Genomic DNA, 17,769 nt, shown 5'->3' on the forward strand with positions numbered 1-17,769 from the left:
AAAGAAGGATGGGAGGATCAGCAAGAGCTTGACATTAATGTGTCAAAAAATTCAAACGAGAACCAAAGTCATGTCTTAACTTCGACTATTTCTTCAAGCACCTACATACTTTCTTCCTTCACCTCCATAAGCAAAGTAAGAAGTCAATTTTGCCCTCATCTTCTTCCTTTCTCCTCCTCCTCCTCCACTGCATCTCCATATTTTCCTCCATCCCATCTTCTCCTTTCACCTCCACCCCACTCCCATCTTCTTGTTCCACCTTTACCTCCACCTCCCTAAATTCTCCTTAGAAATTTGACCATGTTTTTACTTGATTCAATGATTGGGGAAGGAGCAAGGGTAAAACTTCTTCTACCCAAACCTTTGGCATCCCCACAAAAACCATATATATAGTGGAACTGCAAACATTAAAAAACGCAAATGAAAGTAAGTTTAGCCACAAGTGATGAGCAGTTAATTTATAAGTGTATTCATGCATTAGATTAGGTCATTTTTATTCATTTGTACATTATTGGAATAATTTCATCATACATTATCTGGTTTCGGATCATACATTTGGATTTGTGCATTGTTTGTGTAAACAGGTATAGAGGGAGTAAGTTAGACACAAAACAATATGTTCTATAAGTGCCTGGTGAATTCTTCCTAGACTTATGGATTTGGCTTCGAAAATGCAAGATTCAAAACAGCATGTTCCACATGAACTTGGTGAATTTTTCCATGACCTGTGGATTTTGCCTCAAATGGAAGGATACAAAACAGCGTGTTCCACAAGTGCCTGATGGATTTCCACGGCCCATGGAGTTTGCTTCAGAAGATATCAAACACAAAACAGCATGGTCCACAGGTGGCTTGTGGATTTTTCCACAACTTGTGGATTTTTTAACGAGAAATCTAAAATTTACGTGGACTAACAAAAATTTAAAGGAAAAAAAAATAGAGAAAGAGGAGAAACGATTAGAGGAAAGAGAAAATCACCTCAGAAAAGGGGGAGAACATGGAAAATATAAAGGAGGAAGAACGTTCACGGACAAACTTCTTCTTTCTCCTTTTTTTTGTCATTCGCTTCGTCTACCTTGTTTAGTTTTTCTTTTCATTATGCAGAACTGATTTTCCTTTTTGTTGGAGGATTAATGTAAGACTTTGGATTATAGGTTCTACTCTTTACATTTGATGTTTTGTTAATGTTCTTCATCTCAATGCTTTGTTTATGGTTTTATCGTTTATTCTATGAGCGATTTCACAATTGGAAAATTGGGGATGATTTGGGATTATAAACAAGATAGATTAGGTTATGTCACAATTGGGAAATTTGGCATATCTAATTAGTTTACAATAGAGATGATTAATGATTTTTCATGATTCTATTGAATTTTTGTAAACTGGCCTAAGAAATTGGGGGTTCGAATTCAATGAATAGATTTGGCCTACTAAGAGATTAGGGGTAAAATAGCTCTGAGTAAACTCAAGTGGATGATTACATTGCTTACATCAATCGAAAAAGAGTAGAATTCTATAGGAAAAGGTAAGAAATCAATCCTTTGACAATTTTTATATTGATTGAAGTTTTTGTTAAAATTTTATGCTTGCAATTCTATTGATGCTTATTTGCTCAAAATTACGTAAATTAAGAATCTAGTATTCAATGAGTCAATCCCAGGTGACGATATTTTAGGTTCACTTGCCAAACGTTTATCAACAAGAGACAACAGACAAGTGTTTACTAAAACAAATGGAAATGTCACAATAATATGAAGTGTAAGGACAATACCGAAATCAACCATGAAATATGTGAAATGTAAATTTCGGATTTCATAATTTGTATGTATTACGAATTGTACAATACAAAATGTAATTTGTGTTTTAGATTGACTATTCAAATTTGCATTGCAGATTGTAAAATATGGAATATACTTGCATTACAGATTATACAATACAAATATAATTTTGCATTACAAAATATACAACTTACAATATAATTTTTATTCCAGATTGTCTTTCAAATTCATATTTTGGATTGTACAAATCTAAAATATAAATTTGCATTATAAATTATATAATTTGAAATATTTACAAATTTTACAATCCAAAACTATAACAATAGAGATATAATTGAAATTTTAAAAAAATATGGGATGTAAGAAAAAAACATGAAGTTGCAAGAAGAAATTCCCTTAGTATGCAGAAGGGCCACAATCTTTATTACCCTCTTTGGCAGCTTCTTCCTGCACCCCGTCAATTAATATATCCCTATTTTACCCTTATAAATTTATAATAAAATATTTGCACTGTTGAAGCTTTTTTTTTTTATTTATTTATTTGGTTTTCATTTTCCTGTTGTATGTGGTGTCTCCGGTGGGGATGGGGTGTATGTGTATGATACCTTGGTGGGAGAGAATTAAAAAAATGCGACGCATAGAAAGAGAAAATTAAAAAAAAAAACGTAACACATCATGGAATTTCATTAAATCAAAGTGGCAACTTTTGTAGAACCTGTAACATTAAATACCCCTTGATGTTATGATAAGAAAAAGATATTAATTGTATCACTTCGGTTGGAATTTCTTTTTCACATGTTATAATAGAAAAAAAAAATTTCCATGCTAACTCCTAATAAATGTTTTTCAACTATTTAACAATACAAAATTCTTTATGCATAAAAATCAAAGCTTTAACGTGATGCATATCTCTTAAAAAAAGAGTCGTAATTTCGTAAATAACGAGCATAAGACAAATATTATTTAAAGAACAACACAAACTTTTCTTCGAGTGTAAAACTTCAATTATTTTATTAAACAACATCAATTAAGTAAAGGTTTTAAAATATTAAAAAGTCATTAGAACAACCAAACAAACCAAGTTTTGAGAAGAAGAAAAATTTAGAAATATTTTAATAATAGTAACAATATAATAATATATAATTAATTACTCTATTACTCTATTTTATTCATTTTGAATAATGATTGAGCGTCATTGATATATATAGTGTGTCGTCAAATCCTCCTGAGAAACCAACAAACTCCAAATTGTGTTTCTCTCTTTTCCACTCACATTTCCCCCTAAATTTTCATCTTCATTCTTCTCCCTTCCACAGTCCACAGCCAAAACTCTCAATGAAGAAGTGCAGCCTCCTCGCCGCCGCCGCATCGGCCACCGTCGCCTCCCTTTCTTCCTCCTCCTCTCATCAGGTTTGGAAAATATTTCACCACTTTCAATGCTCGAAATGAAAATAATTATTTTCTGAATAAAGATAATTTTCTGAGTTTTGTGTTTTGTTTGTTGCAGGATGATGAGAGGAGAATCCGTGATAACGCTTCGTCGCGGAAATCCACTCTAACGGAGAAGTTCGCTCCAAAATTTGATGGCTTGCGTTTTATTGAAACCCTAGTAACTGCGCATAGATGAGATGATGGTTTTCAATTGCGCTTCGTGCTTGACACTCATTCTTTTCCCTTAATCATTTTTAGTGAACAATTTATCTATTTTTTTTATCCTACTAGGAAAATAGAGAGAATTGTTTTTTGACATTATGAGATTATTATTGTATAGAACTTCTGGAAATAAAAAAAAAAAGTTAAAGGTTTCACCTGAATCTGGGATATTGCATCGTTTTGTTTGTCATAAGAAATTATGATGATTGTTTATTTGTGGGATAAAAATACCTTATTTGTTTGTCCTAAACTTTATTTTTCTAAGGCATTGTGTCCTAACTTAACCTGAGGGTGGCATGTATTTGAGCTTCTAGAAAACAATGTTAGAATATGGTTGCTTTGGTAGATGAAAAAGAAAAGGATAAAGTGTTTTATAAGGAGGAAGGTGGAAGAAAAGAAAAGTAAAGAGTGGAATGTTATGCTCATACTCTTGTTATGCTTGATTTGTGGAGAAGGAAGAATCCACTGTTGTTGTCACATCCAACTTTTTTATAATTCGAATTGTGTTAAAATATTATCTTATCAATTCCAACGAAATTTTCAAATGCAAATGTCGATTTGTTTTTCTAATAGACTTATGGGAACATTATTTTTCTAAATTAACCTTTTCACTATATTAGTTCAAAATTCAACTTCTGGAAAATCAAATTTTCAATTTAATATTTGGTAGCAAAAATTCCTTCCTTTGTTGAGAATTCTGGGAAGATTTTATGATTTTTTTTAAATAAGAAAAAAATTGGAAATTAAATTTATGTCAAACTAATTTAAAATAATTAACTAAAAATATTATGTTTAAAATTTAATTGTTTTAAGAGATGAAATAAAATAAAGAATAATTTAAGAATGAATAAATTTTAGTTTTGTAATATAACTTGAAATTAAATTTTTTATTACTAGTTTTTTGAAAAAAAAAACTATTATAGTGAAAAATATAATTTTAATTAAGAAATAAACGTAATGGTTTAAATAAAATAAATGTTATTTTGGATTTTGTAAAAAAATATTTATTAATTTTAAAAAATTATTGTTATGTTGTGATAATAATAAAATGTTTGAATGTTACAAAATTTAAAAGATTTTATTAAACATGTTTAATGTCATATTGGAACGATAAGATTATTTGAAATGTAAGATGATTTGAAATGATGATTAAAAGTATATTTTATACTATAAATTTGACGATAAAAAATGATTAATAATAACTCTTGGTTTAAAATTGAAAATTGAAAATGTAAAATTAAATGATTAAAGTGAGTTTGTCATAGGAAATACCTACAAGTATCTAAATGTTTTTATTTAATATAAATTTCATAATTTTACTTTATATTTCATCTCATTTTGTATTTTTTTTACTTTATTTTAAATTATTTTTAAGAAATTATATGATAATATTTTTGAAATTTTTATATGTACTTTTATAATTTTCATTCAATTTATTTGCAACCCACTATAATCATAATAAATTTTGTTTTCAATTATACTACAAAACCAATATTGTAACACTCCTCTTAATCAAGAGGGCCGTGTCAGGTCTGCAGTCCAATACACCCCAACCCCTCACCCCTCAGGCCACACAAGGACCACCAGGTAGGTTGTTGCCAGTCGGGGTCGAACCCCAGACCTGACCTTTAACACCCTCTCAACTAGAGAGATGTCACCAGTTGTGCTGCAGCAACAACCTACCTGGTGGTCCTTGTGTGGCCTGAGGGGTGAGGGGTTGGGGTGTATTGGGCTGCAGACCTGACACGGCCCTCTTGATTAAGAGGGATGTTACAAATATCATAAGATCAAATTACAACAAAAACTAATATTACGAAACTAAAATTTATTTACTTTTAAATTATTTTTCTCTTTAAACATAAAATTTAATCTTAGTATTTTAATAAATATTTTAAATTATTTTTCCCTTAAGAATTTGGTTTTTGATGGGGATGAGCGTGCGTTTTTTATTTTTCCCAAGAAACCAATCCGAAAGTCCTTTTCGGATCCGGTTAGAGTAATGGGTTCACGTAATTCGGGTAGAGGAATTTTGAAACTGAAAGAGGCAAACAATGGGGTGCAGAAAAAACCCTGAATTAAATAGATTCATTTTGAAGCTTCCAACCTGATCAAACATTCAACGTGAATTAAAAATGATTTTTTTATTCTTTATTTCTATTGCTATTATTTTTACTTACACTCTCGATTTTAGTGCAATGAAAATATTATATTATTTCCTCATTGCCTTTTATTTTGTTATTTAGATACACTAAAAACGAGAATCAAGAAAATTAACGCTTTCTTTGACTTTTATAACAAAATATTGTTTTACAAACAAACAAATAATAATTATAATAATTATTATAGTTATAATTATTGTTGGTGTTGTTATTATATAAATAAAATTATGCAACTACACACGTCAATATTTTGTGTAATAGAGAGAGCCATTCTTCTGTTTCCGATCTGCTGTCTTTCGTTCTCTTTGTAGTGTTACAGTTTTTCACAGAGATAAAGAGAGAGAGAGAGAGAGAGAGAGAGAGAGAGAGAGAGAGAATTCTAGAGCGAGAGAGAGAAAACGATGAAGATCACAGCGTTGTTGGTGCTTAAATGCACAGGTGAAGGTTCCGATCCCGTGATTCTCGCGAACGCTTCCGACGTTACCCACTTCGGCTACTTCCAACGCCACAGCGTCAGGGAGTTCATCGTCTTTGTCGGTCGTACCGTCGCCAAACGCACCCCTCAAGGCCAACGCCAATCCGTACAACACGAAGGTTCTTTTCCCTTAGATTCCGTTTTTTAGGGTTTCTTTCTTTTCCCACCTTGCTGTTTACCGACACCGATTACTCATTCGGGTTATTTCGCGGTCGTTTTTGTTGATCCGGATTCGGTTTATCATCTTTTGCCCTCCTTGCTCCCCGTCAGAATAATATAAATCGTAATTTTTAAAATTGACGATGTGGTATAACCGTGTGCTTTGATCTGCGGTGATTTCTTTGGTTTTCTGCGGGGGGTCGATTTTTATATTTTGCCGAATTGTGAATTATTGAAAACGTTCTTCTTTCATTTTTTTGATTGCAGAGTATAAGGTGCACACCTACAACAGAAATGGTCTTTGTGCGTTGGGATTTATGGATGATCATTACCCGATTAGAAGTGCCTTTTCTCTTCTAAACCAGGTGAGAGTCAGAGCATCGCGTGTGGGTTCAGTGTTATGTTTTATTTACGGATTGTTGCTGCTTCCTTTGTTAGGATGAGACATGATAACTATTTTGAGGATGTTATAATTGTGTAAGGGGTTTGTGTTTTATTTATTTAATTTGTGGAGATTCTATAGGAAGAGCTGACTGTAACTATAAAAATGCAGGTGGTAGATGAATATCAAAAAGTTTTTGGTGAGTCATGGAGAACTGTACAGGAAGACAGTACTCAACCATGGCCCTATTTGAATGAAGCTCTGACAAAATTCCAGGCATGTAAATTCCTCGTCTATATTTTGTGAGCTGCAGCTAAAGGACTTATTCATTTTTTTTTCTGTTTAATAAATGGTTACATTTTGGTATCGTTTATACACCATTACTAATGCCTCAAACCCCCTTTTATCTGTTCCTGTCAAATCATCAGGATCCTGCAGAGGCTGACAAATTGTTGAAAATCCAGAGAGAGTTAGATGAAACAAAAATCATCCTTGTAAGCACACACTGATTCCCTGCATCTCTTGTCTTCCAAAGTTGCATAAGATATTTTGTTATGTAGTTGTTCAATTTTATACATGATAGCTATGTGTCTGTATTTTTTGTTTGAAATTCGTTTGAGAATTTGGCATTTTTTTCCCAAATACATTTAGGTTTAGATTACAATACTGAGTTAAGTATCATTTTAATGAACTCAAATGCAATGAAGTAACGCTAATTTGTCTCTTTCTAGCATTGTGATAGGATGCCCTCCATTTTACATTATGTCTGTCTGTGGTTCATCAATAATTTAGTTGCTATTAGTTATTTCTTCCAGATTTGTTGCTGTTTCTTATTGATGTGCATTTACTTGGTTATGTTACTATAAATGGGTAGTCGAGAATTGTGGGCCTTCTAGGTGGGTTGTGGGGCTTTGTTAATTTCTTCCTACACGATAGGCTTGTTTAGATTCTGCAGTTTTCTGGCGTGTAGATTTCTTTGACCATATGATTGCTTTCTGTTTGTGAACAGCATAAGACTATTGATAGTGTGCTGGCTAGAGGGGAGAAGCTGGACAGTTTAGTCGAGAAGAGTTCTGATCTGAGTGCCGCATCCCAGGTACATCTAAACAACTCCTGTTACACTAATTTGCATTTGGGACTAGTATAGCAATGCTGCATATAGTCAGGCATCTATTATTGTCTGACATATTTTATGTCTTGTCTACATGGTTATGGTTATCATTGAGTTGAGTATGCGTATATGATGAATGTATTATGTAGCTTTGTGATTAATTAATCTCTTTTCTTGCTGCAAAACTTTTATATATGCTTTTCCATTAGATGATTATACAAAATGCATTAATATGGATTATGTGTAATAAATAACATGCCAGTTTGGGACTTTGTTCTATACAATACACATCTGTGCTTTTGGCAGTCTATGTACATTAGAATGTGCTTTCCCAAGGAGTAAGAATGTGCCAAAATTGGGCCAATCTAGATATCCCTTGCGGACTACTTTTCATCCGTCATCCCACATAACTGCAGGCTGGCATGTGCTTGTGAAAAAAAAAATAGAAAAAAAAAACTTCTACAGGGTCATTGACAACTTTTTCATCCAAATCCAAATCTGTAGGAGGGTGTACTGCCAACTAAAATGATGTTTAAAACAGTCAAAGGAAAAATTTAAAAGTTAAGGATTTTTATTTATTGCAAGTAAATAAAAATACATACTGTGAAAAGAAATTAAAGTAGACTTATAAGTATATGAGTGTACAACTTGATAATTGATGACAGTACAACTTGATAGTTGAACTCGCCCATGAACTGATAAATCCTTTTTGTGCAATCAGTTATCAAAATCAACAAAAAATGTGCTAATATTTTATGAAATAGTGAAAATGTAAATATTTAGTCATATTCAGCATACAAACAATTTTATACATCTATGGATAATTAAGGAAACCTATTGAGTTATGCGGGATATGCCTATACAAGCCAGTGGGTTGACATGTGCAGCCTGCTCTGTTTGTTGCAAACTGAGGGATGCTGCTAATAAGATTATTTGCAAGGTCATGGTGTTCCAAATATTTCTTAGGATGTGCATTTTTGTCTTAAAACACTGTTGTCACGGCTGCCTGGTGTGTTTTTACCATTATATAAAGGGGACACTTTTTATTTTAATTGTTTTTGGTGTTATTTTAATTAGGCTATTTTATCATTTACCAAATAAAAAAAAGTCATTATTTGGTGAAGATATAAATTGGTAGCCGTACAAATATTTTTATTTTACCATACAATCCTTTCGAAACCACTTTTACAAAATTATCCATTTTATGTTTTTTTTTTTATTGTGTTATTTTAGTATAATAAAATTGTGGGTACTTGTGTTTCCGCTACTCTATTATTTTAGAAGGAAGAATAGAATCTCTTGGTGAGGGTATGTTTTATTGACTTTTATAATCAATATCTTTTTATTGTAACTAAGGTTCTGCTAGGATAAATTTTTCATAAGCACTGGTTGGACAACAAAATAAGAAAAATAAAATAATAAGCTTCTTCATAAAATAAAATTAGCCTGGTGCAAAAGTTAAAAAAAGTTTAGATTTTTGGGGAAGCTAATACCGAAGAGTTTGTACATCTTAATTTATGAATAAACTAGTTTTATTTAATTGAGAAACTTATTTCATTTTTCGTTTGGTATTTTTTTCTCTTGAAAGTACTTGTGAAGAAGTTCATCCAGACCCTAAGTCAGCACAATCTCTGGATGAAATTTTATTTCTTCACTTGTTCTTTTGATGTAAAAATGGTGTTTTTTGGACCTAATATGAATATGTGAGCTACATGGTTATTTCACTTGCATGAAATATGAGCATTTGAACTATGTTTGGTTTTTCCTTGGAAGATAACTGTCTTAATGGTGAATGTATTATTTTTTCCTCTAGTTCGTTTTACTGACTCAAAATGTGACATTGGCGTTTGAAACAGATGTTCTATAAACAAGCCAAGAAAACCAATCAGTGTTGTACTATATTGTAAGCTTTGACCATAATATGCTGCGAGCTCACTTGGATCCTGTTCAGCCATGGAGATTGTTGGATAGGAGAAAATAGCTTCATATGTCTATCACTTTACATTGTTTGGTTGGTGAAATTATGATGTGATTTACCTGATATATGTATTGTCTTACCGTGTGACAAATTCAAATACCCATTTACCTTGTTGTGATGTTCACTATGATAATTTATAGTATGCATAAATTATTGTTCTGGTGGAGTCATTCCATGTTAGTTTGTTGTTGGATATTGACATTGTCACTCTCATTCGCTTTATTTTTTTCTTGACCTTGGGGTGGTTTTTGCCATCCTATGCACAGACAACAATATGCTCCATGTAATTAATTAGAATTTACATTTGGTTCGTAAAAGATGGAAATTGAGATGATGATTGGTAGGCTGGTGAATACACTTTTACATAAACGAGTCTTGGAATTATGTTGTAAAATTTATGGTATATCATATATCATATTTAAGAGACGGAGAAATAAATAAAAGATATATAAAAGAAAATATTATTTTAAATATTATTATTCATACACACTATAACATTGATTATAAGTTATATAAAAAATAAGTTATAATCGATTAATTGATTTATAGTAAGATTAACCATAAGGATAAGGTTAACATAAATTGCAGATAAGATTAATACTAATTGATTTATGATATGATTTATTTTAACTAACAATAAAGATAAGATTAATACTAAATAAGTTATAATATTTATTTTAACTAATAACAGAGATAAAGCTAATATTCTTTAAAGCTAGGGAATAAATATTATTCATGCATATTTAGGAGCAAATGAAATAAAAAAACTCTAGGAACTAAAACTTTTTGTGAAGAAATGATCAAGTTGTGTTGTTGAATTAATAAGTGGAACCTTAATCAAGTCAAAAAGCAATTTATCATGAACTAAGTGATAACAACGTGAAGAGTATATTTATTGTCACAGAACATTAAGATTAGGAGAAACACCAAAGTCATGAATTAAATATGTGAGTCATATTGAATTTGACAAGTGACACTAGATGATCAGGATACTTAACTTTAGAAAAACATTGAGAAATTATGACTTGCTTTTTAGATTTTTAGGATATAAGAGAACAAATAAGATAGACTCAGGAACCAATCACAATTGTTGATAGCTTTGAGCTGAATTTCACTGGTAGAAGATTCTTAATATAGGAGCAATTTTAAAGTAACGAAGAATACAATAAAAAACTATGTAATTGTGGGATAAGCAATGAACTGACGTAGGTGTGAATAACAAAATTAATATCAGGTTTCTTGTTGGTAAGATATATCAACATGTCATTTGGTGCAGAAGATTGATGCAATTTGGTGCAGTAATTAGAAGGAGTAGAAACAAGTTTAGAATTTAGCATGTAAATGTCAAAGAAAAGATCTAAAGAATAATTTTTTCTTTAACAAATATTGATATTAGAAGCTCCATGCGTTACCTCAAAACCAAAGGAATATCTTAGATCACCGAAATTTTTTATCTTAAAAAATGACATCCAATTAGTTTGTAATGTGAGAAATGGAAAATAGATAATTTTCACTATTGTCACTATAAACACGGTGAAGGGAGTATTGTTTTTCAAAATAAAGATAGAATAGTTAACGAAATATCATTGATGACTGGCTTGTCTCAATCTATAGAGATTATTGTAGGGACTGAGTGACTGGTCTAAGGTTGAAGAATTATTTAAAGCCATGAAAGAATGGAAGTAATTCTAGTATTGGGGGGAAGACGACAAGAGAGTGCATGCTCTGATACAATGTATAATTTATGGAATGTCATATACAAAGACTATGAAAGAAACAGTAAACAAAATAATATTCTTTTAAATATTATTTTTTACTCATATATTATAGCATTAGTTACATGTTATATATATAGGAAATCACTTACAATATACTAACTAATTTATAATAAGATTAAGGCTTAATATGTTTTTCGGTGTTAATGTTGTTTGAGAATTTTCTTTATTGTGATTCCTCAATTTTTTTATCTTCACTTCAATCCTCATTTTATTTAAAATGGGTGATATGATATATCACTTTCGTTAAATTATCGTTAATTAACACCATTTGTAAGGTGATCATATATTGGTGACTCTGAGTATTTTCAATCCTTCACTTTCTTTTCTACTCTACGTAACAGCTACGTAACAGTCATGGAAGTTCGATAAGTAGAAAGAGGGGTTAGAAGATTAAAGAAGTCTAGAATCATTTATATATGGTCATATTTCAAATTATGTTAACATCAATTTAATAAAAATTATCACATTAATTCCTTTTAAATAAAATGATACTAAATTAAGAACAATAAAAATTAAAAAATCACACCAACTAAACCCCCTCAAATATTGAGACCAAGTAAAAAATAAGGTTAATAATAACAAAGAGATATAAGACTATAATATTATTTGATTTATAATAAGATTTAGTTTAACTAAAAATAAAAATAAAGATGATGCTAATTAAAGATAAGGCTAACATCTACTATCTATATTTCAACTAATAGTAGAAGTAAGCTTAATAAATATATCATTTCGTGTAACATCCCATTTAATAGTTTTCCACGTTATCAAATAAAACATTATATCATATGATCAAGCAAAGCAGGTAGTAGGATATGACCGACATATAATTTATGTATGAATATAAAGTTAGTACAGTCATCCAAAAGCCACATGAAAATACTCAAGGTAAGAGTCGGTACAAAAGATGCTAAACTGCACAACTCCAAAACTTTACAACAGCAACCTAAAAACTACAGCGAAAACTCTCAGTAAAGCGTCAACTCCTACTCAGGAGGGGTATCTTCATCTGGTCTCTGCTCTGCTCACACCAACTATAGGTGACCATTGCAAGGGATAATATACAAGAGCAAGCAAACACAAACAAGAAGGGTAAGCTAACTGAAATGAGAGGCATCGATACATTTCACAATTATAAATATCATACATAACACATAATTCAATTTTAAATCCTAGACTCGATATCCGGATTGTGTAAGCGACATTGGAGCTCTTGGTGGCTTGCACCTGTAACGGTTTCCAGACTCTGTAGAGTCTGGAGACATGGAGTATTCACCCGACCGTTCCCAGGGTAAGTTCCCTTCGCATCTAGGACTGGATCAAGTCCAATGACGAGGACCTCCTGCTACTCCTCACGACATAATTCATTCTACTTTATCTGAGCATGAATGATTATTTGAGTTTCAGGATACCGACCAATATGGATTCCTCACGTCCTTACACACACTACAAATTCACTTGAATTTCCCTTGAAATTCTATTTCAACCACAACTCCTCATAATTTACATTCATCCAATTTCGTCATGCAATACATCAATAATAACATCCCAACCATACAGGGTCTATTTTGCACAAAGCTACATTAAAGCATGCATTCTCACTAATGGAAACAAAACTAAAACACTCCTGCTGCAGTGGCTCTCGCTCAGGCTAGAAAATCTAGCCCAGGCGAGAGGCCATCTCGCTCAGGCGAGCCAATCTCGCCTAGGCGAGTCCCTAACACTGGCAAAATAAGAAACCTGGGCGAACTCTTGCTCAGGCTAGACTGGTTCGCTTAGACGAGCTCGTCTCTTGCTCAAGCGACCCCAGCTCGCCTAGGCGAGACTTCGCGCAGGAACAGGGGTGTGTTTCCTGGTGTTTTCGCTCAGGCGAGAGTCACTCGCCTAGGCAAAAATACCAGGTTACGAACCTGTTCCCACATGCAGTAGCCCAGTTTTCCTCAAACACAATTCAATCACTTACCAATTCATGCAATTCAAACATCAAATCAACAATTAATCATGCAATTCAGACTCATCAACGAATTTTCTATACAATTTGAGAAAAAAGGGGTTAGCTTCCCTTACCTTCTCAATAATCGTAAGCAAATACAGCTCTCAACTGGAAGATGGTTTGATTTCAGCACTTAAGGAGCTGGAATGAAAATTTCTAGACGTGAGTGTGATTTCTTATTCAACCCAAAAGATTGAAGGACTCAAAATTCAGAAAATTTGAAGGTAAACTGAGAAATTGGAATCAACTTACGCGTAGGGATGGATTGAACAACTTGGGGAAGAGATTATGTGTTAGTCTCAGGTTGGATTGTTGTTACAGAAAAGAGGAAACAGAATTCAAAAATTGAATTGGAGCCCAAACCCCTTTGGTTGTTAGAGAGAAGGAGGAGAAAATGGTGAAGAAGAGAGGTGCAGGTGAGTGGAGTGTTGCTTCTGTGTGAGTGCTGACAGAGAGAGTACATAGAAAGGGAAAACATAAAAAAAAAGGGTTCTCACATTTCGTATTTAAATTATTTTATTAAGATTTTAAATTTTGTTGAGAATCTTATTTAAGGAAACAATTTAGAAATAGAAGATATATTATTTGAGAAATTTATCCGTTGGTATCTCAATCCTTCGGAGGCCAAATTGAATATTGATTTGTTTTTTAATGGTTTCTTTTCGCTTGCTTTATCATATAAAATGATCTTACCCTTGTCAAGAGAGAAATGAATATTAACTTCGTGCTCATTTTTATTAATCTCCTTATATTCTTTTTAAATATTACCTTTATTCTAAACTATAGTTTTATCTCCTTATTCTTTTTAAAATATTTTTCTTAACTAAAATTGAGGTGACAAATATCAATAAATGTATTTAAAGTAACTAAAACTTATTTATAGTTAAGAAGAAAGTTTTTTGTTTTTCTCAAAATTAAAACACTACTTGTATTTTTATAATATACCTTTTCAATTTTCACTTGAAAGCCTTGGTAAGTAACGTAGTCTTCTTGACTCATTCATGAAACAACCGGAACCACGTCACCTTTGGTGGGTGATGAAGAAACTTAATATGGACAATACTTGTGCCTACAAGTATTGTGCTCATTACTTTAAATTATGTCAATAATTGATATGTTTCTAAAAATGTGTTAACAACGTCTATATATTTAAAAGGGTTATTTCTAAATCTTATTATTCAAATAGAGTAATTTTATATTTTAGAAACGAGTGCGTTCAATATTTATCTATTTCATATCATGCAGCGTGTAAAGAATGGCTATGAGAAGAAATCATAACTGTCATACAATTAATGTTATAGATTGTTTTTTTTTTTTTTTTTTTGCAAAACACGTAATTGACCTTGTATTTGTTGATGAAAATGAGTGGTTTATTAAGATATTAATGGAAGTTTTACATTGACCGTGTCAAGATTAATTCATAATATATAAGTGAGTGAACCCTATCTTACAAGTCGGTTTTGTAAGATTAAATTAAGTTTAAAATTCACTAATTAACATGATATCGAAGTTATGAGTTAAAGTTTATTTTAGTGAAATTTATTTTTTAATGGATTTATTGCTCTATCCACTATAATACTACCATCAAACTATACATTAGTATTTATTCGCATCCCACGAGATGATATGCTTCGACTTGAGATGAGTGTGTTCTAAAAGTTAGTTAACTATATTCAAGTTTGATTAAATGATATTATACTTTTGTATTCATCCAATGTCACACGTGAGTATCAGAGTTTATCTTAATGAAGTTCAAGTCGGTTTCCTAAGGTTGATGTAAGATTAAAATTCATTTCCTAACATCATATCAGAGTAATGGGTTATTATTTTAATGAATTTTGTTGTTTATTGAGTCTATTATTCTACTCATTATCGAATTATTCGTTAATATCTAATCTCATACTCGAAATACATATATCTCAACGTGAAAAGAGTGTATCTTAAGAATTAATTAACTATATTCAAGTTCGATTAAATGATATTATACTTTTTATATTCATCGTTAATGAATAATTCATTTATTGTTAATAGTCTGTCAAAGCTAGCTTACCTGCGCAAATAAATTTGGTCACAAGACCTATGAATATTGGTTAGCCGTGTAATTAAATGTGTAAGGTTCCCCTTAGAATGTGAATATTGATTTTCATTGTTAGTATTTATAGAAGTGGTTAATTCAACAATATATTTGATTAAATAACATGACATCTGAATGACTTGTGCGATCATAAGAAGCATATAATTAATATAGTCATTTATATTAGGATAAGTATATTCACAACTAATTAAATGGTTACTTTGAGTGTATAAAACGAAATTAGTTAGGTTAACTATATTTAGAACTAATTAAATGGTACTCACTTTGAGTGTATGAAGTGAATTGGATCAAAAGGACATATGATATAACCGTTTTGAGTGTTTATGATATAATCTTGACTCCATAACGATTACATCAAACCTTCTTGTTAAATAAATCTTGGACAATTGTGATCTTAAATAACTAACGAATACTAACAGTAATAAATGTGTAATTTTTAGATCAATTTAAAATGAAAATTAATAAAGTCATTCCATCTAAAGTAATTACTTATAGCTTAGAAATAATATATTATAAAATAAAATATTATTAAAAGGTGAAGTTAATTATATTCAAATATGTTTAGCTAAATTTTTTTTAAAAGATATAGTAATCTACACAATAAATAATATAAAAAAGAAACGAAAGAGAAAACAATATTATCTTCATAATAAACATTATAAAAAGACAAAATAAAGCAATTCATAAGAAAATAAATTATAAATAAAAAATAGGGTTAAATATATTTGAGTCTCTAAATTTGGACGTGAAATTGAAACCTATCTCTATTTAAAATTTTGATATATTTTGGTCTTTCACTTTTAAAAATGAATGGATATAATATTTCTAACTCAATAGAACTATGTGATTATGACAAAAATGTTCGAAAATATGAATGTGAGACGAAGAAGGGAACTAAATAGGAAAACCCAAAAACGTGAAGCAAAAATGTTAAGAGGGAAAGGGGAAAGGGAAATCTGAAAATGAAACGAAAGTCGGAAAGTGAAATTGTAACCTTCCAAATTGTATAGGTTATGAACCTCCAAAAAAATAAAGTTCTAACTATTATTGTCACTTTAGACGATCCAATGGACCATCCTAAATTATGTTAATTTATATTAATTTGTAGAAATTTTTATAACCTCCAAAAAATAATTCTCACTAAATATAATTTAATTGTAGTAAAATTTTAATTTTGTGTTGAAGGTCAAAGACTAAAAATATATTTAATCCTAAAAAATAATATTATTCTAAAATTTTAAATAAAAATAACCAATTTAATATTAAAATATCATGCACATTAAATAATACATTAAAAAAAATGGAGGAACAAAGACCCCAAACCACCAAATATATTGATTTTTTTTTCTTAATATAAATTTCTTTGCATGATTATATTGTGTGAGAAATATTTGCGTAGAAAAGACGTAACATAGATGCGGTGTGATAATACAAAATCACATGCATGAAGAATGAGATAAACGAAGATGAAAGGTAGGTGCATGAAAAAGAAAAGAAAAAGAAAACGATGAACAATGAAAAAATTCTGCTTCTGCATGGGACCACTACCATCACAATTGTACTGAAATTGAGTTTGATTTTTTTTCTCTAATTGTTTGTGTTGAAAATGTTAATACTCGATGACTTTCTTTGTAATTAAAGAGAATTTAGCATACATTTCACATTATAGTTAAAGTTATGTAAGAAAGTCACAAAATAAAACTAGTTATAAATCACATAATATTATTATGTTGTTTTATAATACTCCAAATTAAAACCATCATGGTTAGTAAAATGCTTATCCATAAATTTATCAACGAATAAAAAAACTTGTTCATAATTATCGATTACCAAATTTCATCAATAATTATCAATGATTAATAAATACTTATAAGTAATTATAGACAAATTTTAATTATCAGTAAATATCACGATTTAGTTTTCTTTTTTTTTTTCCTTCTCTTTTTTTCTTCTTGTATGACTTTATATTTAGTTTTACCATATTTGTATGGCATTCATTCAAATTTTAAGTTTTAATTTCTTGATAATTAAGTTTGTGCTTCTAAAATTTCTACAATTTTTTTTTGTTTCACCATGATTTGTGTGGTGGTTTGATCGTTGATTTGTTAATGTGCTAACCATGTTTGTAAAAATGGTTGCATGATTACATTTTTATTATTTTAGTTGGGTTGATAGTGTTTATAATGTTAGACTTCATTGTCTTTTGTT

The 17,769-nt window shown here is 30.6% G+C and overlaps 2 protein-coding genes across 2 annotated transcripts; both read left to right on the forward strand.

The window, feature by feature from the left end:
• The first annotated feature begins 2,985 nt into the window (after positions 1 to 2,985).
• On the forward strand, positions 2,986 to 3,586 carry LOC114182664 (uncharacterized). The gene is made up of 2 exons (XM_085671811.1): positions 2,986 to 3,188; positions 3,286 to 3,586. Exons 1-2 carry the CDS (start codon positions 3,114 to 3,116, stop codon positions 3,403 to 3,405), a joined length of 195 nt encoding a protein of 64 aa, XP_085527937.1. The 5' UTR covers positions 2,986 to 3,113; the 3' UTR covers positions 3,406 to 3,586.
• Positions 3,587 to 5,832: 2,246 nt separating this feature from the next.
• LOC114182599 (VAMP-like protein YKT61) lies at positions 5,833 to 9,875 on the forward strand. The gene is made up of 6 exons (XM_028069493.2): positions 5,833 to 6,184; positions 6,492 to 6,589; positions 6,778 to 6,882; positions 7,035 to 7,100; positions 7,616 to 7,702; positions 9,574 to 9,875. Exons 1-6 carry the CDS (start codon positions 5,992 to 5,994, stop codon positions 9,622 to 9,624), a joined length of 600 nt encoding a protein of 199 aa, XP_027925294.1. The 5' UTR covers positions 5,833 to 5,991; the 3' UTR covers positions 9,625 to 9,875.
• The last annotated feature ends 7,894 nt before the right edge of the window (positions 9,876 to 17,769 follow it).

This window comes from Vigna unguiculata, chromosome 4 (genome assembly GCF_037176805.1).
Source record: "Vigna unguiculata cultivar grain cowpea cultivar isolate G323 ecotype 2 chromosome 4, ASM3717680v1, whole genome shotgun sequence".
NCBI classification, from domain to species: Eukaryota; Viridiplantae; Streptophyta; class Magnoliopsida; order Fabales; family Fabaceae; genus Vigna; species Vigna unguiculata.

Coding starts and splice junctions, on each gene's coding strand:
- LOC114182664 (XM_085671811.1), top strand. CDS start 3,114: ATGAAGAAGTGCAGCCTCCTCGCCGCCGCCGCATCGGCCACCGTCGCC. Junction 3,189..3,285: donor CTTCCTCCTCCTCTCATCAG/GTTTGGAAAATA, acceptor TGTTTGTTGCAG/GATGATGAGAGGAGAATCCG.
- LOC114182599 (XM_028069493.2), top strand. CDS start 5,992: ATGAAGATCACAGCGTTGTTGGTGCTTAAATGCACAGGTGAAGGTTCC. Junction 6,185..6,491: donor CCAATCCGTACAACACGAAG/GTTCTTTTCCCT, acceptor TTTTGATTGCAG/AGTATAAGGTGCACACCTAC. Junction 6,590..6,777: donor CCTTTTCTCTTCTAAACCAG/GTGAGAGTCAGA, acceptor ATAAAAATGCAG/GTGGTAGATGAATATCAAAA.